At 44.5% G+C, this 26,977-nt stretch overlaps 1 protein-coding gene across 1 annotated transcript in view; it reads right to left on the minus strand.

Moving 5' to 3' along the window:
• Positions 1–26,977, minus strand: part of ZFPM2 (zinc finger protein, FOG family member 2) — a 220,449-nt gene that overhangs the window by 175,232 nt on the left and 18,240 nt on the right. Inside the window, exon 2 of the mRNA XM_078868938.1 lies at positions 3,610–3,738. Within this exon, the coding sequence (XP_078725064.1) occupies positions 3,610–3,738 (129 nt within the window). The remainder of the gene's footprint in view (positions 1–3,609; positions 3,739–26,977) is intronic.

Raw genomic sequence — 26,977 nt, forward strand, 5'->3', positions numbered from 1 at the left:
AATCACGGCATATGTTGAGTCTGCGGATATCTCCCGTCAACAAGGTGACTTAAAAGCTGGACACGCTGATGACGGAACCTTAAAATACACAGCGCGCGCACACAGTCAGACCAGGACTCAGTCAGTAGCCAAAGGAGCTGCGTTTATTTAATGTCATCATGAATGGCGGTCCGTCGTTATGGTCGACAACAGCAGCCCTTAAAGCGCTCCCTCTGCATAGAGTGACTGTCATGTTCAGGGCGAGAGTCATGTTATTATCTGGGTCCTAGCAGGCTCTTGTAGAACTCCTGTTATTTGTGACAAAGTTGGGGGGGGGAGGCAGTGAGGAGGGAATGTTTGCCGGATCCCATCTGTATTCTAATCAATAACCACCGGGAACAGTTTTCCAAGAGGACATCAATCCCAATGTCACCAGTGAGGCCTATACCGCCTGGTAAGACCAGAGGTGAGTGTCCGAGTGCCCACGGTGCAACAGATGTGGGATCAAGCACAGGGGTGGAAGAAGTGATGGGTGAGGCGCCGTGGCATCGGTGGCATTTATTCGTGATTATGTGTCCATATCAAATATTGTTGGATTTATTAATATTACTGATCAGTCCAAATCAAGTTTTTTTTTGGGTTCCATCATGTAAATGTGTCGTTAAACCCACCACCACCCAACACGGTCAACCAGTAAGGTTTGTGACGTAAATAAAACGTGCTAATTAGTTACAACTTCAGCACACCGGTGCATTGGAGAGTAACCCACAACATTTACAATTCGAGTACCCGTGACCTTTCACTGATGAATACAATCAGCTGCATCAGGCAATAGCCAGAATTGTGAAAAAGTCCTCCTGTTTCGGTCCTAACCTTTATCATGGATAATCTTGGTCGCGACCAATATCATCCATAATATAGGTTTTCTGGATACCCATTGGAATGGATATGCATTCATTAATTCATTTATCCTCCCCCCCCCCTTCCCTTCGCACAAGCGCTTACAAGTGACCTCATCACATCTATCCCTCTATTTAAGGAACGAAACAGCTAGTTGTAATTATTGACGAAAACATCATACTCAGATTGTAAATGTTGTGGATTTGCTCTCCAACACACCGGTGTGCTGTTCTAGTAACAAATTGGCATGTTCTGTTTACGTGTCGGGTGGTGGTGGGTTTAACGACACATTTATATTTGCGCAATCTAACTCCAAAAAAAATCTATATTATAGATTAATCATCTTCGTTGTTGTTTGCCTGATAGCACCAACGACTACCGCTGAGGTCCTGGATGCAAATCCAATGGCTTCCTACCACCTGCAAATAAAGCAAGTCACCAACAATTAGAAATGTTTTTCAAATGTCGTTTCTTTTTTAAAGCACTCACAAGCCTACGTGTTCAACTGAAGGATTCACTATCACATCTGACGACCAATTACATTATAAATTAAGAGACTGCTTTACTTGTGCCACACAAGCCCGGTCACATTAGGCGAGTACTGCTGCCTATATTAAATTCAGTGCATTAAATTACACCGTGAACGTGATCCGAGTTTATTAATATCAATAGTTTCATTAAAAATATATAAAATCAGGGGGAGTGTCATTGAACCTTAGGACTTTTTTTCCAGGAGGGCTCCTTCATTGGGCCAACGAATCTTTGACGAGTGTTTTGCATGCCGGGAAAACTGGAAGTTACTGGAGAAAAGGCCATATATAAATAAGGAGAAAACTATGAAAACTCCGTATAGGCTGGTACGACATCTTCTAATATTCGACAACAAAACTCGGTCAGGAAACACCTCCCCCGCACTCAACACTTTCCTCTCCTCCTCTGCTCATGAACGAAATTTCCTCCGCAGTCTCAGCCTGCATCTTGCCACGCAATCCCCTCTCGATCTGCCCTGAAGGCACCCGTAGCGTCACATCTGTTCCCGAGTTCTGAGATGCGTTCACTTTCGGGCCGCTTTCTAAACCCCGCACCGCGTTGCGTTGCACCGCTTAACAATGGCATCTGCGGCAGCATTAACACAGGGCAGGCACCATTTCAAAGGCTTCATCCAGCTGGGTGCTTAACAACTGTGGGGGTTTGTGTCGCCGAGACCTCTCGTGACTATCCCTCTATCTCTCCTGGTGCCATTGTTTGTGACTCCCTTTGATCAAATTGTCAAGCTTTGGGAATCAAGATCGGATGTCATACGTGGCGTTCCAATCCATCATCGGTGATAGGCTTGGCTCAGAGGTAGTGCACTCACCTCTGAGTTCAAGGGCCGATGGTTTGAAACCCAATCCAGGTTTTCTGTGTGAGCGCTTGTCCGTGTCCGTGTGTGTGTGTGTGTGCATGCGTGTGCGACTGCGAGCGTTAGCCATAGCGGTTGGCGCAGTGGTTAGCACACCGCGCTATGAAACCGGCGACGCGAGTTCGGTTTCCGCTCGTGGCCAACATCCGTAGCGAATTTATGAAATGGTTCTAGGCCTCACCTGGGTCGACTCAGCCTTAAACGAGTACCTTGTGCCATGTGTGAGCATCAGCACTCTGGAAACAAAGGGGGGCACGTGTGGTGCTGGCCATACAACCCGCTTAGTTCATTTGTAGCCATGGCATGACCTGGGCTACGTTCTTTGCCTTAGACGTCAGTGGCAGGGAGTAACCAAACCAGCACAGGGCCTCCACGAGCACAGGGCCTCAAATCAAGATTGGCCTCCACGGGGTTTCTCCAGATTTTCTTTGATGCCTGTAAAGTGCGTGTCCATCACCACTGGGGAAACTGCAGTCTGTGCCATGTCAGTCTCAATAGGTGCTCGCTAAGAGATGTTTGTGTACCCACGTTTGTGTTGATTAGTAAATAGCGCACTGAACTCTAATCTTAGTGGCTCACAGCCACGCGCAACATCGGTGCCATGTGATATTTGGACCTAACCTGGGCGTCCCCTTGGCTGACTCAGCCTAATATATCAAATAAAAAAGCAGGACTGCCCGGAGAAACGACCTACTGGAGGTAGTAACACTAACACAAGAGAATCCTACTTGCTCCACTTTCAATCTACTGAACACATCACGACATTGCATGCACTGCAGCAGAAAATCTAATATAAAAAAATGACTTCTTCATCAGTTATCATGATCTTTCTGCTGCTGCTTGCAGACCTATCTATGCCATAGTGATCTTGGGGGTTGTGTGCGGTGGCACAATGGTTCACACGATGCACTACGATCCCTGCTCCCTGAGTTTGATTCCCGGCCATGGCAAACATCGGTGGTCAGTGGCAGCAGACCTTGTCCAGGAGAAGCCCTTTCACCAAGCTGGACTGACCAGCGTGGTGAAATACGGTCAAACAACTCCCACGAGTGACTAATCGTCAATAATTGTATCCAACAGGAAATTGACACAGGGCTATATATCATGGAATTACTTATTTAATAAAACAGCCAGCAGTGAACTGACGTAGGACAACAAATGTTTTTATAATTATACAATGGCTTCTGTACTGGTCTGACACATTGCTTTGCGCTTCGAGGGATGCTTCCCTGCAGCGTCGTATTGTGGGTGCCGGAGATTCTCCTGGGCGGGATCCCGAGCACGTGTGTCTGCTGTTCCTGTGCATGGGGCTTCGGAACAGAGCGCACCTTTGTTCGTCGCTGGAGGACCAGTTGCCTCTTCGTCTGGGCTCTCATCCCCAGAATTCTCCACCCCTGCCTGGCTGTCGGCCACGGGCGACCCAGGAGCGCTGGTCTTTGCGTCGTCTTCCTCGCCAGCTGAACGACAAGAGCCTGGAATGAGTTAATGAATCAGCCAGGGCTTTCGTGCACTCAGTCACTCTCGGTCCAGCCCGTTCTGTCAATCGGCCAGTTGGCCAGTTGCTACGTCGATTGGCAAATTAATCAGGCATCGAATCTGTAAGTCAGTCAGTTTGTCAATCGCGAGTCAACGATTGTGTCGCTAAGGCATTAAATCAGTCGTTGAGTACATGAGTCAGTAAGTTTGGAAAGTACAATTTGAATATCGAGTAAAGCACTGCAATGGCGTGTAATTCAAAAGCACCGACATAAAATAATAATACAACACCATTATCATCATCAGCAGCATCAGCACCTCCGCTGTAATACAGAATACTATGCAATCAATGATTTACCCTGATAGGCGTAATTTGCTCGATTACAAAATGGTTATCAAATTGATACGATTAATTTAAAAAATATACTCTCCTCGTAAAAACATATATACGGGTGTGTAACATTCATCTCACTAGAGACCATGGCCATTTATTTCCCGGCACTCATCAATACATTACCATAATGTATTCAGGATGCTGTGAATATAAGGCGACGGGGACACGTTTATTTTGTCCAAAGTTTCACGAATTTGTCCCATTTCCTATTGGAATCAAGCGGGGACTGTATTACACCTCATTGTAGCTGTGCCTTCAATCAATCAATTAATCATATTTACAACCTGGTGGGAGCTGATTGATACAAAAATAAATCTCTTTCAAGATCAAGCAGCACAGATAACCTATCAGCGACCGACTTGCTGCACTTATTCCGACAGCAGCCTTATTTCCCTGGCAGATGGGCGTCTTGTGAAGATTCATCAGCCCTGCCTCAAAATCGATGAAATTACAGACATGCATGGCCCATCAAGCATTTATTTAAATCTACTTTTTCCATCTAACATTTCCATAATTCCTATGCTTCTGTGGATCACGATATGCAGTCAAAATCCAGCTTGGGAGCCATGAGACCACGGCACTCTGGAGTTAAAATTCCAATGATTGATCAACTCAACCCATCATACCTTCAGGGCTGATAAAATAAGAACTACTCCCAGGGTAGCCAAGAGAGGTAATCAGATGGTTAGACTGGTCCCCCCTGTGATTAGAATGTTGAATTTCTACCGTTGACTTGGGGAATGAATGATATCCATTGATTTATTGTGGAGGGAAAAGCTTTGATTTTGATGAAGTGTTAGGTGTTATAAGAAAGTGTAAGGCAGGGCAGCACATGGTTAGAAATAGGTTTAGACCTAAACATTTATTACTTTGTCCCAATAAACAGGGCACATTACTCAACTTAATTCAGCCAAGCTCCTCCCTCACTATAGAAGAGAAGGAAAAAATATTGTAGCCTTTTGGGTCGATACGGTGGCATTGTGGCTTAGACACAGATTTGCATAAACAATATGACATGTGCCAAACGTAACTTTTTCATATACAGCTAATTTACTTCATTCATACATTGAAGCAAATCAAATCCACTTTGTTCATATGCAGTCAATTTCAATGGAGCTTGTTTGGCATTAATGGAATTGATTTGAGTTGAGTACTGACTGTATGCGTGTGTGTGCTATCAGTCATTATACTAAGGCTTGTTTTTGGAAATGAAAATCGGATTTGCTTACATTTCCTCAGGTTGCTCTTGCAAATGAAATACATATGGCTGTTTTAAAAATAATAACTGCAAATATACTCCGAATAAAGTATTTATTTTCACGTGAGAATTTACTATTACGGTTGCAATCAAACTCCGTTGAAAGTTTGAATGCAGCTTTATTGAGAATGCACTAATGTCCTTAAAGAATGGGCACCTTCTTTATTGAAAGGTCATGGACAATGCCTATCGCCACATGAACCCGTCAACTTAAGTTCAATTCCCTGTCAAAGTTAATATCAGTGGTGAGTGAAATCTGGCCCAGCCCTAGACCAACCCACACCAACCTGTGTGGTGAAGTATGGTCAAACATCTCTCATGACCTCCACCGCATGGGGGCCCTTTAATTCAGCAGTGAATTGACAAAGGACTGAACATTAGAAATAACAGCTACTATATTTAATTCAACAATTACTATGTACGTGCCTTATTCTCAAGAAATGTGTTTCAATTTCAAAGTACCTCCCGGTTGGATGTAATTCCACATTACCATGTTGGCAACGAGTCTCTCAGTCGAGCAACCAGAGTTGGCATCAACATGAATGTTTAGAGAAGATGTTGTCTTTGAAAAATCTATATTTTTGATAACTACCCCCGTGAACATCTATGAAGCCTAAATCAGTGAGTAGTGGAAAGAATTTGACCACGCTAAGCATTATTGACAGTGAAGTGATGACAAAACGTTTTAAGGTTGGCCGCTGACACTCACAGAAGAGCTGCAGTTCCCCTCTTCTGTCCTCTTAGATTGCAGGTGCAAGTGCTGTTAGCGAGCGCCTATTCAGGCTGGCACAGCACATGAGCACGTGTTCTGACCAGCACCACGCATGTCCGATCGTCATTGCCACTTCAGAATCTAGATTGAAAAGTTTGTTGTCCTTTCCCCGCACCTCCAGTCAGCACGGTTGACTATGTACGGTTCGAAAGAAGTTCAAAATGCATACATACATAATTCCGGGGCTGCTTCTTTACCTTAGAGTAAGGCAAGGCCAGGTGAGAATCCAGGTGAAAATGCCAATTGTCACAGATGCTTTGCACCATGCCCAGAAACGGAATCTGTTTTTAGGGTGGATGATGTAGTGCATTTTCCAACGGGACACGACTTCTCTGCCACAAACACACTCACAGATGCAAACGGAGTTACTAATTGATGTACATATCGTAGAGTTCTTTAAAAAACAAATGTACTGAATGGTATTGATAAACCAATGACTGCAAGTTTTCTAGATGGCTTTTAGTAGAGACTTAACCAGACTGACAGGACAACTTGAATAATTTACTTAATTAATGCAGCCCGTTTCGCTTGACTTATATTTCCAGTCAGACAGCTGTACAAAAAAGAAAACATGCATAGGGCTAAATGCTTTCATCATGGCTCTGTGTGATGTTATGTTTTTATTCCCAGCATCTGTTTGGCTGGTGCAATCAAATATCGTTAAGTGATTACTTTTTTTTGTCTGCTGAAAGGCTGCTAAGCCTACTTGGACTGCCACAGGAGAGAGAAGTGGTGTTTAGTAAATTTCCTTCGTTGAATATTTTCCCTGTGCTCTGTTCAACCATGAGGATTTCATAGAGCACAACGGTGAGACGATATCGAGATGTTAAAAAGTAGCGGCGTGGTGTCCGAATACACGACACCTTCACAAAGTACTTGAATTCAATAAAGGGGGGTGGTGGGGGGTGGATGTGAAAGAGTAAATTATAGATCCAATAACTGAATATTTTAATGTCCCCCTTTGAATGCTGCCAAGACACTGGATTTTTTTTCAGAACATCTCAAATCTCTTGAGATGTGTTTAGAATGAACCATGGACACGAAGAGCAAATTCATCAAAGTGCAGTCGCATAAGGACAACATTTACGTGGTATATTCCTCTGCTGGTATGTAGAATGAAACAAGCTCTGGAAAGACGTCTGCGAATGTTGCGTTTTAAAAGCTACGATGTTTAAAATTCTGCTGGGAGCTGAAGTAGCATTGCCTTGAGCCCAGATTCAAATCTGGGCAGCCACCTGCGATTAAAACCAGATTTTCAGTGTAGCCAGTTGAAGGTCTTGACACGGTCACCAATGGATTTTTCACTGAAATAGAAACAATTCTGTCTCTCACAATTTTTAAAATAAATATATCATTTGAACTGCTTGATGAACATTTTCTCCACGGCTAAAGAGAGCCACTTGAAAGGATCTCAGAAGTAGTTCTGTAGTGTGTTCTTCTGCAGGCTGTTCTTTAACGCATTGGGTGGTGATGCACACTGCACTGCAATGGTTCTAAATGGACACTGTCACGTGACATTATGCAGAAACGAGAATTGAACTAAAATGTATTTTTGAAAGCTGAGAACAGAGGAATAAGCTGTAATGTATATAGCACATTTATTTACACGTTTGAGTTTATTTATAGTGTTGGAAAGCAAGGCAATAACAACTTTTAATAGTTTTTCGATGCACAATTCACTCATGCTGTCCTAACATTTAAAATACAAATTTACTCAAATATGTATTCTAAATTATATATCAACTATCCGAATTGGAGTGCTTATCCTGAACATGGCACACAGCCTACTGCTGATGCCTCGAAAAGATAAAGGCATAGATGATCTTTATTTATAGCCAAGAGCCCATTGAAAAAGAGGTCAAGAGAAGAGCCTAGTTTGCCGCGTGAATTTTTTATGGACTACACGAGCCGCTTTGTAAGAGCAGTGAACTTTCGTGGTGAAAGATGGGTGACTGAGGCAGGAGAAGCGGGAGGAGTCACTGCCCCGGGTGAGAGAGCTGCACTTTAACAGAGCAACTTGATGAGCAGCTTTCGGTGTTTCAAAATAGGTGCATGCGGAGAACGGTGTGAATTTCGCACTTCGAAATTTGGAAGAGAATGGGCACTGGAGTGGCAACCAGGGATTTGGTGGACAAGGCAGAGGTCACTGTAACAACCAGGGCTTGATATCTCATTAAACAAATCATGTGGGCTCCCAAACCTTTGTCAACCCTGCTCCCTCCACCCCAACAGCTGCGAGGGTGGCAGGGATATATTTCCAGATGCTCAGCCCCAGAAAGATCCAACTCAGATCAATCCCTGGCAACAACAGCAGATCTGTAAGTCGGGGGTAATAGGTGGGACAGCTATGGAATCCAGCAGAAGGGTGCAGGCAATGGCGTGTGAGGTGTAGTAGAATTAACGACATCGGCCATGATGACCCCTCTTAACCCTAATCTTGAACCTCTTAACCTCGGAGCCCAGAGACCAAGGAGTTTATTTTTTCAGGGGAGACGTGGGTTTCAATGCAGGAAAACAAGCTAAGTAGCGCATCTTACATGTGAGAGCCCTGTACTCATGCTGGACTCACAATCAGAGCCATTGCAAGTTCAGATCCCGGGAGAGGTCCAACTCTGCCCCATATTTCTCCAGGGTTAATGAAGTGAGAACCACATTGAGGCTGGGGGGTGGGGGGGGGGCGTAGGGTCCAATCAGTGGTTGTTTCAGATACGATGGCTCCCGCCATAGGAATGTGTAATTCCTATCACAGGCACAGGTCTGCCAAAAGAGATTAGCCCTGCTCCATTTCCTATTGAGCAGTGAGACGTTAATTTTATAATTGAATAATTGTCAGACATATAATTTGATGCATGAAACTGAATTATGAAATAGTTCACAAATAGGTAATACTACTTAAACTATTTACTCATGATACTCATGAGAGTGGCCTTCATCCAGCAGTAGATCGACCATGGCTGATGAGGAGTATTACAATTCTTACTTACAGCCATATGTCAATCCACTGCGGAATGAAGGATTTCCTTTAATTCAGGCCAACATGTCATTCGTCACGCAGTATTGGTCGGTGGAGTTTTTTTTTAAACCATACTTCACCGCGCTGGTCAATGTTGGTTTGTAAAGGAGTGGGCAATAATCGCTTCAGATATCATTCACCACTGGTGTTAGCCATGGCTGGGAATTGAACGCAGGTAGCCGTGTTCATAACGTGGTGTACTGACCACTGCGCCACCACTTTACCCCATAATTACCGTAAGATTAAATGCATATTGCATCACACCTGGCAAACACAGCCAGTGTACTCGGGTGATATTTGACAAAAGAAGGCAGAGGGACTTAATATATTACAATAAAGTAACAGTGCCATTTGCTAGATTTCTGTTGGTCTCTCAACAGTGATGTGCGTACAAGATGATACATCCAAACCTATTTGGCGTCCACTTCTCAGACAACAGAGATACGTCTATATTTGTTCTTTCGAATGGCAACTAGGTGAGAAAGTCAGGAATCATCCTCAGCCCTTTTTGGGCCCTCGCGAGTCCATGGCCATGATGAACTCCGAAAGACTGAAACGCCGACAATATGCAAACATGCGTGCGTGTTCTCTACTGCATGAACGAGACCATTCGGAAAAAAACTGGCAAGGACCTTCGTGAATTTGTGTTCAAGTGATCGCGGTCGTGCATGCAAATAAGAATTGTGAGCTCAGGTTACACTGCAGATGTGGATTGCGGTGGCTGGATATTCTAGATCACATATACAGAATTCAACTCGAAACAATAGGCGCGTTTCTTAACCCCCCCCCCGCCTCTGTCCACCCAACAGTACAAATGCATACACCGGAGTTAGTTAATTTACAGGTCGTGAGCGGTGGGGTAAAATGTGAGTACTGCCAAAATTTACGAACATCTATCTAGCGTGGAAGAGAAGACCATAATACCCTCGAAAAAGTGCTCTCTAGCGCTCCCTCTAGTGGAGACCCTTCTGCCAACAGTGGCGTGAGCCTTACCATTGCAGGGTTGCACCTTTACGTGTTTACTTTTATATATTATTTAGTGTACGGTTTCCTGACTTGAACAATTCTGGTGGTTGGACGACTGCTTAAGGGACTGATGCTGTGTCTGTGTCAAAGCACAACTCAATCGATGACTCAATCAATGAATCAAGTCTTGTATTAATACGTATAACCATGTGTGACAAAACGGCGTGTCTGCCCGAGTGGGCATCACTAACTGCATTGACAGCAGGGTTAAGATCTTGTATTGGAAATTCCGGGCTCCAACCATCCATTTATGGAGGTACACATCGGGCACTCACTCGTGATCACAACTTGAGGAAGTGTGGGCAAGTTCGATGACAATTATTATTAGTATTACTTAATATTATTGTTAAGCTTGATTATCCAGGAAGGCCTCCCTAAGTCTGAAGGATGTTTTAGGAGGGTTTTGCCAAACTTCTGTCACTAGAGCGTGATGTTGCTGTGTAATCTCAATTGAGAAATTTGCGGACAACTATTCGGCAATTAGATATTTGGCCAATACCAGTTATATTGGGTTTTTTTTTAGCTATGGGGAAAACCAGAGAAGGCAGAGGAAACCCACGCAAAATATGGCGAGGACATTCATACTACGCACAGTGACGTGCCCAAGCCGGTAATTTTACCCAGATCCCGTGACGCACCGGTGTTTCGACTGTGCCAACCTGTCACCCTTAAACAAAGTGACACAGATTTAAGATATAAATTGTGAAATATGGCCCCTTGCAGGATATCAGATAACGAATATGATGTCACTCACTCACTCATACACACGCACAAATCTCGCTGTGGTGGCACATTCTTTATCTCCCTCGACTGGTATACAGGAGGTCGTGGGTTCGATCCCGACCCTGATGATGCCTGTTGTATATCTGGAGTTGATGTGATCTCTCTAGCCGTGGTGGTGGCATGGATCTTTATCTGGGTCCTTTGGTTTTGCCGTCTACATTTAGAGACGCGCGTTTAGATTAGATGGTTGCTGCTATTCATTCCAACGTGTGATGATGATGATATGAGCCACTTCGATGAGCAAACATGTGTGGCCAGGTCGCATCTGAAAAAATAGCTCACAGCTCAGTGGTCTTGACAAGGTAAATAATCTTCTTGGTTCTTTCGGTAAAGTCACGTAGAATGGAAATAATAAAATAATAAAATAAAACATAATAAAATAATTCTCACGACGTTTCGGCCACAACGCAAACAGCGTCTCCCCGACAGACCTGGTCTTCACCTGAGGACGGCTGCTTGCGTTGTGGCCGAAACGTCGTGAAAATTATTTTATAATGTTTTATTTTATTATTGTATTATTTCCATTCTACCTGACTTTACCGAAAGAACCAAGAAGATGAATCCCTGCAGTCACGAAAGCTTTAAATCGAAATTTAAGGAAAATAATAATATAGCTTAGTTTGCAAGAGTTGTTATAGGTCATTGCTGAATGGTGCATGCCACCAAACCACGCACACCAGGCACGTTTGGATGTGGCGTTGGTGGCTAATACAGAGATCACTTTGAGCTAGAGACACGTTTTTTTGGGGCTATGACAATACCATGAAGATGAGTGGATGGCAGTAGAAGAAGTAGTTTGCTGACCTATCTTTAAGTGTTATCCTTCAATGTGCGTGGTGTTTACCAAGGTCTCGGGTGTGCTACCATCGCGCGGATTTTGACCAAATTTCTCGTGCAATAAAAAAAAGATATTACAACCGAGTAAGGCTCTCCAGCGCGAACAAAGTTCAACTTATTGTTATTGAACCAAGGGAGGCACGGTGAAGTAGTACACACATGTTAACGCGACGCTGAACTTACACAACCACAGGAGCAGTTTACTTACTGTGCCAACCTCGGCCAACAAAGTGCTAATACGGAGCGACTCTGTCAGCTATATCCGGGGCGACACTGGCAATGAGTAATTATCGCGATGCAATCAAAGCTCACATCGGTTTCAGGGTTCAGCTGTGGAGCTGATCGGATCACACAGTGCGCACACACACAAACACGCACGCGCGCGCGTACACGTTGGTCTGGGTGATGTGGTGGTGGTGGTGTATCCGGCACGCACGCACGCACGACGGATAAGCTGCTCAAATCTCCCCGACAACCCCACGCTGTGCCGCCGAGTGTGTTGCGAGATGCTAATTTGTTGATAACGGCCTGCCCGAATGTATCGGGGAGATTGCTGTCAAAGCTGGGATTATCGTGCTCAATAATTAAACGCAGATCCAAGTCCAATAGAGAGGGGCGATGGGCGATCGTGGCGTGGGGGCCGGGGGGGGTGGAGGAATCGGTGTTTGTGGGACTCTCCGTGCGTAAACGGGTGGCTCTCTTTTTTTAAAATCCTTTATATTAAGTTCACTTGCTTGCTTGCTTGCGCGCTTACGACTGTGCAAATCTTTCGGTCGTTTTTTAACCCACTTCCCGTGATCCAATCGAGCTGACATTTTGCACACAGACTCGTTGTGCGTGACAATTTATTTTCGTGAAATTTTTTGTTCCAAAATTTGACACTTTTTAGGAAAAAAAAATTAGATTTAATTACCAATTTCTTAATGGTGGCAGGCAATCATCTGACCCATAGGTGGCAACCATCTCAAGCCAGATGACGAGAGGACTCTAGCCGCCACGCATATAAAGGATTTATAGTGAAAAACTTTATTTTTACGGGTTAATTTTTTTTTAAACACGGCTCGGTTGTAGCCGCTTCGTGCCGCTGATGTTGCGCGGTACATCGTAACAGACTTCGCTGTTTACTTTCTGCTTAGCGCTTTCCGGATACGGCATGGCTGCCAAATGTTGATGCGTGTGCCAGTTGTACTGTGCACTTGGCATATATGCAAAGATCCCTCCGTATACCCTTCAACTGGCTGTTGGGCAAGTGCCGTTTGCCGAGCACCCACCAGAATCGGAATGTTGAGACTGGAGGAATACGATGAGCTATGAAGCTTTTTTTTTTAAAACAGATTTCCAGTCGGTGCGAGGTTACAACAAAAACAATCGGAGTTCAAAATAGAAAAAAAATGTAAGCGTGTCATTAAAAAATATATATTCGTGTGAATTGCATAAGTAAAGGCCGACACGGCACACGAGGGGGTGGGTGGCCAGCAACACACCTTTGTTTCTTCAGTGGCGAAGTTTACACTACACCAGATACTCATTTGAGGCCGAGTTGACCTTGGGGAGGCCCAGGACGGGTTCAGATAATCGTCACTGGTGTTGGCCGTGAGCAGGAATTGAACCCCGGGTTCGTAGTGCAGCACGCTAACCGCTACAATACCGCTCCCCGCACACACACACACACACGTGTAAACATACATAGTACACATAAAGCTGTTATCCATTTTTATTAATTTGAAATTATACATTATTTACTGATGCTGCTGGATTTGCAGTGGTGTAAAAACACAGGTAACAAAAACAACTCAGCACACTCATCAATAACACTTGTGGCCTTCAAAGTAAAACCACGTAACTGGCAATGTTTCAGACAGTGGCCCCTTTTGCATCGTGCATAGATCACCGCAGAGGTGTGGACTCGAGTCATGTGACTTGGACTCGAGTCAGACTCGAGTCATGAATTTGATGACTTGCGACTCGACTTGGACTTGCATAACAATGACTTTGTCCCACCTATGAGATGTGGACTCGAGTCATGTGACTTGGACTCGAGTCAGACTCGAGTCATGAATTTGATGACTTGCGACTCGACTTGGACTTGCATAAAAATGACTTTGTCCCACCTATGAGATGTGGACTCGAGTCATGTGACTTGGACTCGAGTCAGACTCGAGTCATGAATTTGATGACTTGCGACTCGACTTGGACTTGCATAACAATGACTTTGTCCCACCTATGAGATGTGGACTCGAGTCATGTGACTTGGACTCGAGTCAGACTCGAGTCATGAATTTGATGACTTGCGACTCGACTTGGACTTGCATAACAATGACTTTGTCCCACCTCTGGATCACCGTATGCAATAAAGAAAGACTAGTTCCTGAAACATCACCAGTTTTATAATTTCCCTTGTAAAGCAGTGTCATCATTGACGAACGTGTGCTTTTTCTTTGGAGAGCAGTTTCAGCTAGGTCAATCCGAGATTCATAATACCACACTCACACTTGTCAGGATGAAAACATTTTCAGTTTCATCTCCTGAACCTCCATATGCCCACCGTGGTATTTGGCAACAAACATCGAATCGAGCTTTGGGTGAGTCCGAGGTGTTTGCCAACATCTCTCAGGTGCGACCGCTTTGGAATGCTTCTGTAATGTGTCGTTAGAGATCACTCAGGCTTTAAAATTACAAAGCCAACAAAATGGCAATTGGGATTTACTTAGCATCAAAGGTGGACCGCATCTCCAGATGATGGACGTAAACATGGGGCGCATTTATTCTAAGAGAGGCGGTTGGTCACATGCAGGGGGGACAAGTCTTGCCCTGGACTCATAGGGGCCGTCCATAAATGACGTCACGCACCTGGGGGGGGGGGGCGGTCTGAAATGTGACGTCACATCAAAATGCGCAACTTTAAATAAATATGGGCAACACGTTCTACTTAATTAAATAGACTTTTTAATAAATGTTTTCTCCTACAACATCAGACTGCAGCGCCACATGAAATACGCACTACAATGACAATAGTTTAAAGCGATTTGAAGCATGTTTGATTTTTTGGGGGGAGGGGGGGGCAGAGCTTTATGAGGTCATATTTGAGCGGGGTCTGACTTTTTGTGACGCCGTGTGCCGACGGGGGGGGGGGGGGGGGGGTAAAAAATCGTCCAAAATCACGTGACGTCATTTATGGACGGCTCCACAGCGGGGCATGGAGTCTGCGGCACGGATGACAGTGAAAGTTATAGACAAAGAGGGCAGCAGAGGAGGAGTGATCCTCCAAGTGAGTGAAGGTTGACTGCGGGCTTCACCATGAAGGGAATGGTGACTTATGGATCATGTCATCATTTCAGAAATGCGGTTAAAATTTCTTTCTTATCAAAAATATTTGTATAATTTGTATCGTTGGATGATACCTTCATGGACACTGTATTTCTAGTCTACCATTTGGCCATGGCCCCTACCATGGGAATGTGGAATTTCCACCACTGACTCAGGACCACCAATGTGACTTTACTGAAAGAACCAAGAATATGAATCCCTGCAGTCACGAAAGCTTTAAATCAAAATTTAACACTCAACCGCTTGTTTGAGCCAGTATGCACTTTGACTTGATTCTATCATTTTTTTATTTAAAGCTTTCGTGACTGCAGGGCTTCATATTCTTGGTTCCTTCGATAAAGTCACGTAGAAGGGAAAAAAAAAATCTATAACAATAAAATTCTCACGACGTTTCGACTGCAACACAATTTTTTTTCAAATGTTCTTGCTGTGGATTTCACACCTGATGAAGATTGCTTGTGTTGCAGTCGAAACGTCGTGAGAATTGTATTTGTTTATTTTTGTATTATTTCCCTTCTACGTGACTTTACCGAAAGAACCAAGAATTTGATTATATCAGGAACGCAGCAAGGAACAGTTTGCAGAGCATTAAGGGGCATTGCAGAGTGCCGCCTCTTGCTTCAGGCTCACACAGAGAGCAATGAACGCCGTTCCAAGTGCACCTGCGCGCACATTTGGTAACTCCTCGCGGGTGCAGGTGCGTCCGCGTGGGTGTGCGCTGCTAGGGCAGTAGCCAAGTGCTGCCAGGGACACAGCCTCGCGCAGCTCATCACGGTCACCTTGCCCAGGGTTAGAGGTGAAGACCCCCAGGCATAGGCAGCATCTTGCAACGCGTATCGGCACATGGCCTCTCTCGGGGCCAACGGCGTCTCTCTTCCAGAGGCGGTCATAGTTTCAGGAGTGGAGCCCTCCATCTCCGATTAGCACCTCCGAAGAGCACGGTGTGAAAGAAGTTCAACGTACATCTTCACAGCACTTCCCATCCACCCTGCTGCAAGGGGATGGAGTTAAATGGGGCGCCTTCTACACGACCGATCAATGGCGATGGGGAAGCATCCACCTGGCCAGCATGGTCACACCTGGCCTCGTCACACCTGCCTGCGTCAGATCGAGATGGACGCAATGCCTCTCTACTCCCAGAGGCATGGACCGCTGTGAGTGACCAGCTGGGGTGGGCGGTGCAATGGCTCCTTTGCTGCTCAAAGCGGTGGGCGAGTGTTTGTTGAGGAATTTTTATGATTCCAGAAGAATTTCTGTGGCGTCATTTCCATGGCCGACCCCTGCCAGGACACGCTTCTCGTGACATGACTAATAGTACTCATGTGAAATGTTGGTTTTCAGAGATAAACTAAAGGACAAAAAGGGAAATAAAATATTTCTGACGTTTCGTTTTTTGGTGCAGTCTTTATTAGGTTGAAGGTATTTTAGGTTTTATATTGGCACAGAAAAAGTCATTGGACATACAATGCTCATTTTCTACGAGGATGTGGCTACACCTTAGATATCTCCTTACGAAGGAGAACAAAACAGTTCAAAACCAACCAGACACGTGGCCAGGTACCGAATGGCAAGGCCGTGCATCAACATAAACACAAGGCTAGTAGAACGCATCGCATGCACAAAAAAAACATTTCCAACTTAAAGTCTCCAAAGCGGAGCGGTCAATTTGCGCGCACACTTTGAAAGTAAATCTGAGGCCCAAAAGCGATTTCAAGTGCTACAAGGATGATTAAGGTTTTGATCCCCAAACATTTGCGCTCAGTCATTCCAGAGATCAGGGGTCAGGGGTCGCTACACAAAAGGAATTTAAATTCTAGATTTGAAGCTTTCGTGACTGCAAGTATTCATATTCTTAGGTTTTTTTCGGTAAAGTCACGTAGGTAAAAAATTTTAATTAATAAAAGTGAAATAAAAATAAAATAAAAATCACGACGTTTCGGAGGCAACACAAGCTTCCGTCTTCAGGTGGAACCGTCACAGCACGACTGCTGTATCAAGTAAATTGCTCACATCGGCGGGAGGGATTTGAGGAGGAAAAGGAATGAGGAGGAGGAGCTTCTAAGAACACGGACATTTACCTGGGGAATAAAAATTGATCCAGAAAACATTTAGCAGACTTATTTGATAATATTTTGAGGATTAAATTAGCCTAAATGTATTTCCCTGTATATACAAAGTAGGTGAGGGGGGGGGACTGATTTAGAGGTTAAATAAAGTTCACTATGATGGGTTCTGTAGAGGGTATTGATGGTAAAGCAGAGTACAAAGTGGCACGATGTCACCAGCTGGACTCATACCATCAACTTGGTACACTTCAGAATGCAACGTTTTACAATTGTCTGAAACTATCCACGATTGGTACCCAGGATATCCGTGTTTCTTGCTCTGTGCACCGTCACACGTGCTCGTACCCTCACCGAAACAGCCACGTGTGTAATTCTGTAAAAAATAACAACTATTAGTTCTCTGTCAAAACTACTTCCGAATGAAGGCCTCCCCAGACTTATTATGCCCATGGCTAACCAAGCTGGTCAGTGCAGGTTGGTGATGGGGGGCAGTGGCTAGGACTGGTTCAGATATAAGTTGCCACTGATGTTAGTCTCGGCCAGGAACACAACTTAGGTTACCAGGCTCAATGCGCACTGCACCGCCGCTCCACCCATGTAAATACATGCTTATAATATAAACCCACTATAATTTAGAAAGAACAAAGTTATAGGGAATTCGATATACTGTCGTTTTGACATCAAAATCAATGAAAAGCCATCCAAGTCTCCAATTTAAATGAGTACCCTTCACGGGGTAAAACACACATCTTAAATCTCAAATCCATATTTCACATTTTATGCACCGAGTAATATTGTCTCTTCACGTTATTTGCAACGTCGAAACGACACCGATGTGACATTTTCTGTGACTTCATCTCAGCTTGACCGTTTGATGTTACGAGTGTAATTTTTTTTCTTCTTCCAGAATCCACAAAAATCCATAGAAACATCAAAACCCACTTAGATTAATTACGCAAATGCTTTGTCAAGCGGACTTTAAGGGATGTTTGCCTTGCAAATCTGCAGGTACTTTAATCATGTTTCTTAATGCAATTTTTTTATGACACATCATGCTAATAGTATAGTTTGAAAAGAAAAATCAACAGGGACTTGTAAAATTCATCCTATTACCCCGGTGGCCCATACAGGGTCTTTAAATTGCACAAACACAGCTGTGTAACCTCAGCACGGACTCCCCTCTGTTTAAAAGTCTACCCGTACATAGAGTATAGGCAGAAAAGAAGAATCCCTTTAAACCAATGGTTCTCAGCCTGGGGTGCACGCACTCCCTGTGGGTGCGCGGCATGGCCAGATATTTTTTTCGAAGGTAAATCATCGAAAGACAAATTAAGCACGGGCACATAAGTACTACTGCTTTGTTTCATCGAACCTATGTTTAACGACTGCGAACAAAATAGGGTGAAAGGCTGCAGTAAAGGTGAAGAACCACTGCTTTATACGTACACATATTTGGGAGATGTTAGGAAGTTCGCATCAGATTACAGGGTAAGCACCCAGAGAGGATGACGGCCAGTGGTCATGACAAACGACAAAGTGGCAGCCAACAGAGGGAGTGTGCCCGAGAGGACGTCTACCACAGAGATTGAATGATGAAATCAGCTCATATGCAGGAGCTATATGGATGTCTTCAGTCTCAATACCATCGGCAGATGTTGCATTTTAGAGAGGCTTTCATTCGGCAGTGGAATTATCATGGCTAATGATGACTACATTGGAATTCGCAATCAAAAATGGCAAACGAAAGTGTTGCGTTATTGCTGCGAGTGCCGCACAGCTGTAACACAAACTGGCCACACTTACACACGTGTCACTCTTACATGATGCACAAAAGGACCCTTTGCCATTGTGGCGTTCTTGTTTCAAGGAGTAACTTTAGTCTCACTGCTTGCCACCAAAGAACACCCACCAGCTCAAAACGTTGCTGAAATACAATCGGACAAGTTCCAACATTTCAATTGTGCATTCGGAACATTTGAACGGTGTGGGCAATCATCAGCACAGTCACGAAGTGTCTTTGTACTTGGGCATAGACTGCCAACCAATTCTAAGTGTAAATCAGAGAAAATAACGTGTCCACCTTTTCTCGATAACAGTGAAATGCTCAAAGGGCACTGTGCCAAACATACTCGGACAAACTCACCGTTGCATCCATGCCAGGAGGGTGATGATGCATTACATTTTTTTTGGATGTCTTTCAAACCATTTCTTTATTCCATGACTGAAGCATATTTTCGAAAACTATAGGCAATTAACTTTGAAATGGCACCCTGTATGTCTTATTAACGTAGTTGGTAAGGGTGCTTAATTTGTGAAACTGCCCAGAACCATTAATTAATTCTGTCCCGAGCGTTAAACCAATTAGAATCTTCTTAGCTACCGCCTGAAGAAAGCCACGTGCATAGCTAGCAGTCACTTAACGAGGGGAGGTAGTACAGGAGAGAGGTTGCGGATTCATGCATCCGCAAAATTGTATCATCCCCACTTACTTCACTGAGTGTTCTCCTCACACTACAATTTCAGTACCAGGAGTAAACATATCGAACGAGAAGAATTGGACAAACATCAAAAGCAGGGTCTTCCGAAAAAACAAAAAAAACAACGATGAGACCCAGGGAGGCTTCACTTGATAAAATATATATTTTTTCATTTGAGGCGCAAAGAGCATGTGTCAAGACGGGAAAATACGGAATGGAAATACAATCGTTAATGTCACGGGGTCTCCTCACTCAAATTAGCGCGTGGTTCTGCTCATTATCCCTGGCAAGCCCGAGCCAGTGGTATAAATTTCGACATTCCTATGATGGAGGCCAGTCCACTCTGTGACATAGCCACTGTCAATTTCTCACAAAGCAGGCAAACAATTGCTATTGCTCTACCCCCAAACTGGGTTTTGAACTCACAACCGTTTGGTTGGGAGTCAAGCGCTCTAACCACAGCACCACCCAGCCAGACACACTGTATACAATATATATGCAGTACATACTCAAACAGAACTGCGTGTGTATGTAGGTGCGATGAATGCATGCGGTTAAGTTGCCCAGAGCATTTGCAGGCTGTGCCAGAATGTTGGCATGGGAGGATGGGGCTTACAAACAACAGCTGGTGCTGCATGCGGACATGTGGGTTCATTAGATAAGGCCATAACTCTATGCATGAACTGCTTGGCACATTTAAAGTGATACGTTATGCATCAGGCTTGGGGACTTTCTGCTAATGGCGGTTATTTTTTATTTCATTTTATTTTTGCAACTATGTTTACAACGTGGGCAGGTTAACCTTTTGACCGCCAAGCACATCTTTGGAGCGCATGTTTGTACATCGCGTGCCACGTAATTGTAAAGATCCGTAGGAATGTACACGAGCACCGCATATATTAAAATATGAAGCAGCGGTGTTCTTACCACGACGGAATTATAAATTGGGCACACAATGAATGAACTATTTATTCGGCGCGGTTGTGTGGACGCGTGCACGTGTGCGTGTGTGCAGGCTTCCCCTGCCCTCATTTGATGCACGCTTTAAATGGCCTTTTTAATGTAATATGAACGAAATGATTAAGCACATCGTCTGTGTGCTGATCACAGGTTGTCAGCAAGACAACGACCGCGTGAATTAACCCATTGCACACGCCGCCGCTATGAGTGCAAACACGCGCGCATTAACCTAACTGCTTCAACCAGACAGCGCAATCTATCGACTGTTGCTCATTCCTAATGGAGTGCGTACTATGACTCAATTGTAACCTTCTCGACAATGCAATGTCCTTTATTCAACCGACGGAGCCATTTAAGATATTGCATTAATATCTACTTGCAGTGGACATGTCAATAATGACGTATTAAGGATACCATATACATCGCTGTCAACCCATACGATTTACACGTATTCTTGTACAGGCAAATTGAGTTTCCAGGCGTTTCAATACGGGCACATTTTTTTGTCTATTTGTTTGTGTTTCTCCCTTGTCATGGGACTTTGTAGGATGAACGTTGAGATGAATAAGGTGCACGGGATGACCAATAAGGTCTGAATTGGTCTGTAATAAGGTAGGGACTGATAAGGGGTTGACATGTATGACATATATGAATGTTTTATTGTGTCCGGATTTTCACCGTTGTGGCTAGAAAATTCATCTGACCATCTCAAGGCGGGAAGTTGAAATACTCAATGGGGGTCGACGCAGCCCATCGTCATCATTGAGGCTGCTAAACATGAGTAACAGACGTGGGAAGTCAACGGTGTCTGTCCAATTGAGAGAATAGTTCCTGCCATGAGAACGTGGAAAGTCCAACAGTGGGTCAGGGACACCAATGTAGGGAGATAAATAGAGTTCCAGCTCATTTGCTCATTTAAATATGCAGACACTTTGTCTTGGACGTCATATAGCGGGTAATTTATATATTTCTGGGGAAAATAACACTGGCATTGACTTATCAAAGAAAATATATCTCAAAGGATATTTGATGTTCCAGCACATCCCGGATTTGAACCGCTGACCCTAAAAAAACGGTGCAGAGGTGAGTGCACAAATCAAAGGGTGCCTTAGCACTCATTTATAATATCTACCCAATTAGTTTTCGTGTTTAAGCTATGCAAATTCCGGACTGTAATTTGAATGTAATATTTTAAATGTTGGCTTTTTAGGCGACTTATCTGAATAATCGCATATTCATACTTCGAATATTTATTTCTCAATTTGGAGGCAAGTTTTGACCCACGGCGCGATGATCTTCACCTCCAACGGAGTGACGCCCATTTGCGAAGCGGTTTCAGAACGAGCGAACGAGGTGCTGTGTGTTCGTAGACAACAGTTATCTCCGATGAGCCACACATGGATCATTTAGCCTCCCTCCATGTGCACATCTTGCTCCTCCATTCACCTTTAAGACCTAAGAGGTGATGCTCGTCGAACAGAGACGTACCTTACCGCAATATTTACATACACTCGTACACATATGTCGAAGCACGCATGACACAAATACAGCGCACAATGTGACAATACAATATATGTTATATTTTTTTATTTAACAATATTCAGTGATATAATGCTAAGCTAATTAGAATTTACATATTTATTTAGTAATTGTGTAATGGGAAATCACGTTGATGCTTGCCGTGACCATAATGCATTATAACCTTAACATTATTACATTTCTCACATACTCTTATATAAGCGCACGACTTTATCTACAGTATCTGTGATGAACGCTGCACTTTCCGTCGTTTTCATGCAGGGTGCGCTGCAAACCTACGCGCCCCTTGCATGAACGACGGAGGAGCAGGGACAGACGTTCGATTACGTTGGAATCGATCTGCAGACGGCGGTCTTCTCGTACGGCCAGCAGCTCTGTGTCGCCTTATCTCGATCCGAAAATCCCAAACAGGTGAAAGTCCGCATCGAACCGAACCCCCAGCAAGGCCATCTACTTAACGACGAGAGAAAATTCACACGAAATATCCTTTTCAATGAAGTCTTCGAGATGTAAAATGATATAAGCTTTTAATGAAGAAATACAATTATCTAATTCAAAACATAACACAATTCAAAGATGTCTCATTTTAAAACTTCAAAACGGAGCATCGGGTGCTTGCGTGAATGCGCCGTTCGTGTGCAACTTTTTTCGTGACTTTCCTGGCTGAAGGCCGTAAATGTTTGCGAGGGGCACCGCAGGCACCCCCGAACAACCCCTACTTTTAAATATGCATTCGCAACATTTAAACAAACACACACACACAAGGGCAAAGATCCCATCGCAAAGTAACGTACAATGTAGGGACAGACGCAGTTGGTGAGCACCTTTCAAAAAAACCGGAGGAAATGTTTGGAGAGCACCGCCGATGTGACCGCACGTGACTTGCCCGTGCTGACGCTGCCCGTGCCAACGCCTAGCGGAGAGCTCGTCCTGGGCAAAGTTAACCTCGCGGGAAGCCCTTCACTTGTCAGTCGCCACTGGTTTTCACGCATCGTGGCCAGCGGTTGAACCCGAGTTGCCGGGATTGTAGCACAGGACACGCACGCCAGGCGTTCGCGCACATACCCCTCGCGCCTGAGAGACTCCACGTAGGGCGCATGGTGGTGTGGCATGGCCAGAATCATGTCCGGCCACCTCCCCCCCCCACCCCCCCCCCCACCGTAGCCTCCCAAGTTCTGCTCTTTATGCACTGCATAGAGTGTTCATTTAAGTGATCTGGGTGAGACCCAGAACATGTTATCCATGGAAGGGAATTAAGGCAAGTCACAGCGATTCCTGCCCTTCACGATACGAGGGCAGCAGCAGCAGCTCGCAGCGTCTGCCGGGCGGGGGGTGAAGGTAAAGCTAAAGGTGTGCGGCTATGCGCACCTTGAGAACCGCTTTTTGTTGCGTTCAATTTGTTGTCCTCCCCCCGCACCTCCGATTAGCGAGGTTGCCTACGTGCGGTGAAGTTCAACGTACAAATGTACAAGCCCAGGCCACCGGAAGCATGCGGGATGCCGCTATGCTGCGATCGTTAGCACACCGGGCTTGCAATCTGGAGGCCGGAGGTTCATTCTCCCGACGCGGCAATTTAAAACATACGGTCAAGTTTATTAAGTCCGCCACCATACCACCGCACCCCGTCTCTGTGCAGCCAGCAGTATGAACGGGTGCGACACAGTCGATCAGCCGGTGGTGCGTGGAGGGGGCAGAAGTGTGGGCTCTCCCACCCCTTCTCAGAAATCTGGTCAGCGTGAAAGAGTAGGCACCTCCGATTATATTATAGGGTGCTTGGCTGCTGCACGTACGGTGCGAAAGAAGTTCAACATGCATACGTACATACAGGCCAAAATACCCTTGGGAGGAGGTATCCAGTGTTCCCTTAAGTGGGAGGCCCTTCCACCCGCTGGGTTGTGATCATGCAATTGTAGGGCTGCACCTTTACCTTCACCCAGCATGATCAAGGCGCGGTGCACTGACCGCTAAAGCCACTGCTCTCTCCCCTGCCTCCTGTTCCTGACACCCACGCACACCGACTGCATAGCAAAGATATTTGTATGACTAATACAGCATCGCAGGAAACAAGTGTCGCACTGCACGTTATTTTCGTTTAAGTGTTACATTTCATTTAAACGTTGCATGCGCACTCAAATGGGCCTGCCTGGTCTGGCTTGCACTTTCACAGATTTTATATTTCATGAAAAGCCATTTCATTTCACCCAGCAGGTGTTACAAATGCAAAGGCCAAAGGTGAACAGCATTAACAATTCAAATAGTTTATGATCGATGCCTATAATCTAATCCAGGTGGTAGTTTTCATTTCATCATTTAATACGGGATGGTGAGTTGACTCACGCACACTTACAATCCACGTTCTAAAGATTATAATTATGGCCGTGATTCATACCAGCAGCGCACTGGCTGTGTGCGTTTAAAAAAAAAATAAACACGCAGCTTATACATTCAGAATTGGATCTTAAATGGACATAACGTAATCTATCGCTGCATCCTTGATCACAATCGCTTCACTACGAAACTCACAAATGCCCTCCAACAAGGAGGGCTCCAAAATGTTACTCCTTGCAAGTCAAGGTACACAAGAAAATAATGATGGCATGCCAACTCAAGCTACGAAAAAACAATTACTTGAAAACTCACGGCAGAGTGCGACGATAAACGCGCGGAATAAATATAACGCAATGAAAGTGAATAACGTCGCAGTTCAGTTGAAACACACCTTGTGTGGACTGCACGCTTTACGGATGATTTCTACACGGCCAGCACTAACGCGAAAAACTGGCAATTTAGCCAAGTGACCAAGCATGAGCAGCGAGCACGAAACACAACACATACTAAACATGACCTTGACGTTATAGCAAAAATTATTTTATTTATTACGCATATTTTTTCTCGCTATGTATTTTGCGTGTGTATGTGAACGTAAACTGTGCACATATTTCATTACCGATGTCAAATCATTCGAATGTGCCTCGAAAAATTGTTCACGGTATAGTATATAAATGAGGAAATTGTAACGTTAAAGTCACACATTGCTTCCGTGTGAAAGAGTGGTATCAGAACTTGTCCAGGATATCCCCTATGTTGACTCAGCCTTGGATGAATACCTGCTGTTTACATTTGAGCACTGTGAAGACAAAGGTGGACAGGTGTGGTGCTAGCCACACCATTTCCTAATGCACCATTGCCACCTTAAAACGTCCTTGCTGGTAGCACTTGCCCCAACAGTCTACAGTTCTAATAACATCAGCAGGAACAATATTATTCAAATCTGTCCCGTGGCCTTTGCTTGGGCACCTGAGCCCTAAAAAATTAACCCGTAAAAACAAAGTGTATCACTCTAAATCCTTTATATGCGTGGCGGCTAGATTCCTCTCGTCCTCTGGCTTGAGATGGCTGCCACCTATGGGTCAGATGATTGTCTGCCAGCATTAAGCAATTGGTAATTAAATATTTATTTATTTTTTCCCTAAACAGTGTAAAATTTTGGGAAAAATTTTTTCACGAAAATTAATTGTCACGCACAGCGAGTCTGTGTGGAAAATGTCACCTCGATTGGATCACGGGAAGTGGGTTAAAAAACGACCGAAAGATTTGCACGGTCGTAAGCAAGCAAGCAAGCACGCAAGCAAGCAAGCGCGCAAGCAAGCAAGCGGACTTAATATAAAGGATTTAAAAAGAGTACCCGGTGAAGAATATAAACACCAGCAATTGAGAAACAAACGTGGCCAGCGTTTATCTCTGGCCTCACCATCCCCATTGTATTCCGTGCCAGCCTTCAGAAATGGCACCTGTCCCTGCGGTCTTTAAGGCTAGACGGACAATCTCGTTTTTTTAAATTGCAGTCTGTAACGGAAGAGTGTGTTATTGCAGTGGTCATCACACCGCAGCACAAACTCGAAATATAACTGTTATACTAAAAACAAAGCCCACAACAAAACTGTGATGTGAAAAAGGTAAAGGGGCAGGCCTACAATTGCCTGCTCATTCCACTGTTGGCAGAGGAGCCCCCCCCCACTCCCCATTAGAGGGCATTCTAGAGATCCCCTCTCAACGATATTTGGCCTACTCTTCCATGCTGGCCATACATCTTGGAAGGGGTGAGAGTACCCACATTTTAGCCCACAACGCACAACCTGCTGGTGGACTAAAAGTGAGTATAGTAGTAGGTATTTACCCTTTAAACTGGTACAAAACTGACACCTTTATACAAGGCATCATGTTTGCAATAACCACAACACAAGTAGTCAACATGCAAACAAAAAGAAACAACTCTGATAATGATAATAATATGCACTGTCCTTGAAGTTGATTGGTCCACACCCGAGACAGCTTTCCTTAGAGCCTAGTCTCCATTGGTGTTGGACCAGATGACACCAAAAGGCGTACAACTCAAAAGAAGTGAGTGTTTACCATTTATACTGATAAGTGTAAAGAGGCAGTGGTGTTAACAAAAAGTGCACAATTGTTTCTATTGACACGCCGGGAGGTTAAACCCGACGACCTCTGGATTGCAAATCCAGTGTGCGAACCGTTAGGGGCCGTCCATAAATGACGTCACGCACCTAGGGGGGGGGGGGTGGTCAGACATTTCTGACGATGTGTGACGACGGGGAGGGGGCGGGGGTTGAGAAATGTGACGTCACATCAGAATGCGCAACTTTAAATAAATATAGACAACACGTTCTACTTAATTAAATAGACGTTTAAATACATGTTTTCTCCTACAACATCAGAGTGCAGCGCCACATTAAATACGCACTACAAT

Source organism: Lampetra fluviatilis, chromosome 26 (assembly GCF_964198595.1).
Source record: "Lampetra fluviatilis chromosome 26, kcLamFluv1.1, whole genome shotgun sequence".
Classification (NCBI taxonomy): Eukaryota; Metazoa; Chordata; class Hyperoartia; order Petromyzontiformes; family Petromyzontidae; genus Lampetra; species Lampetra fluviatilis.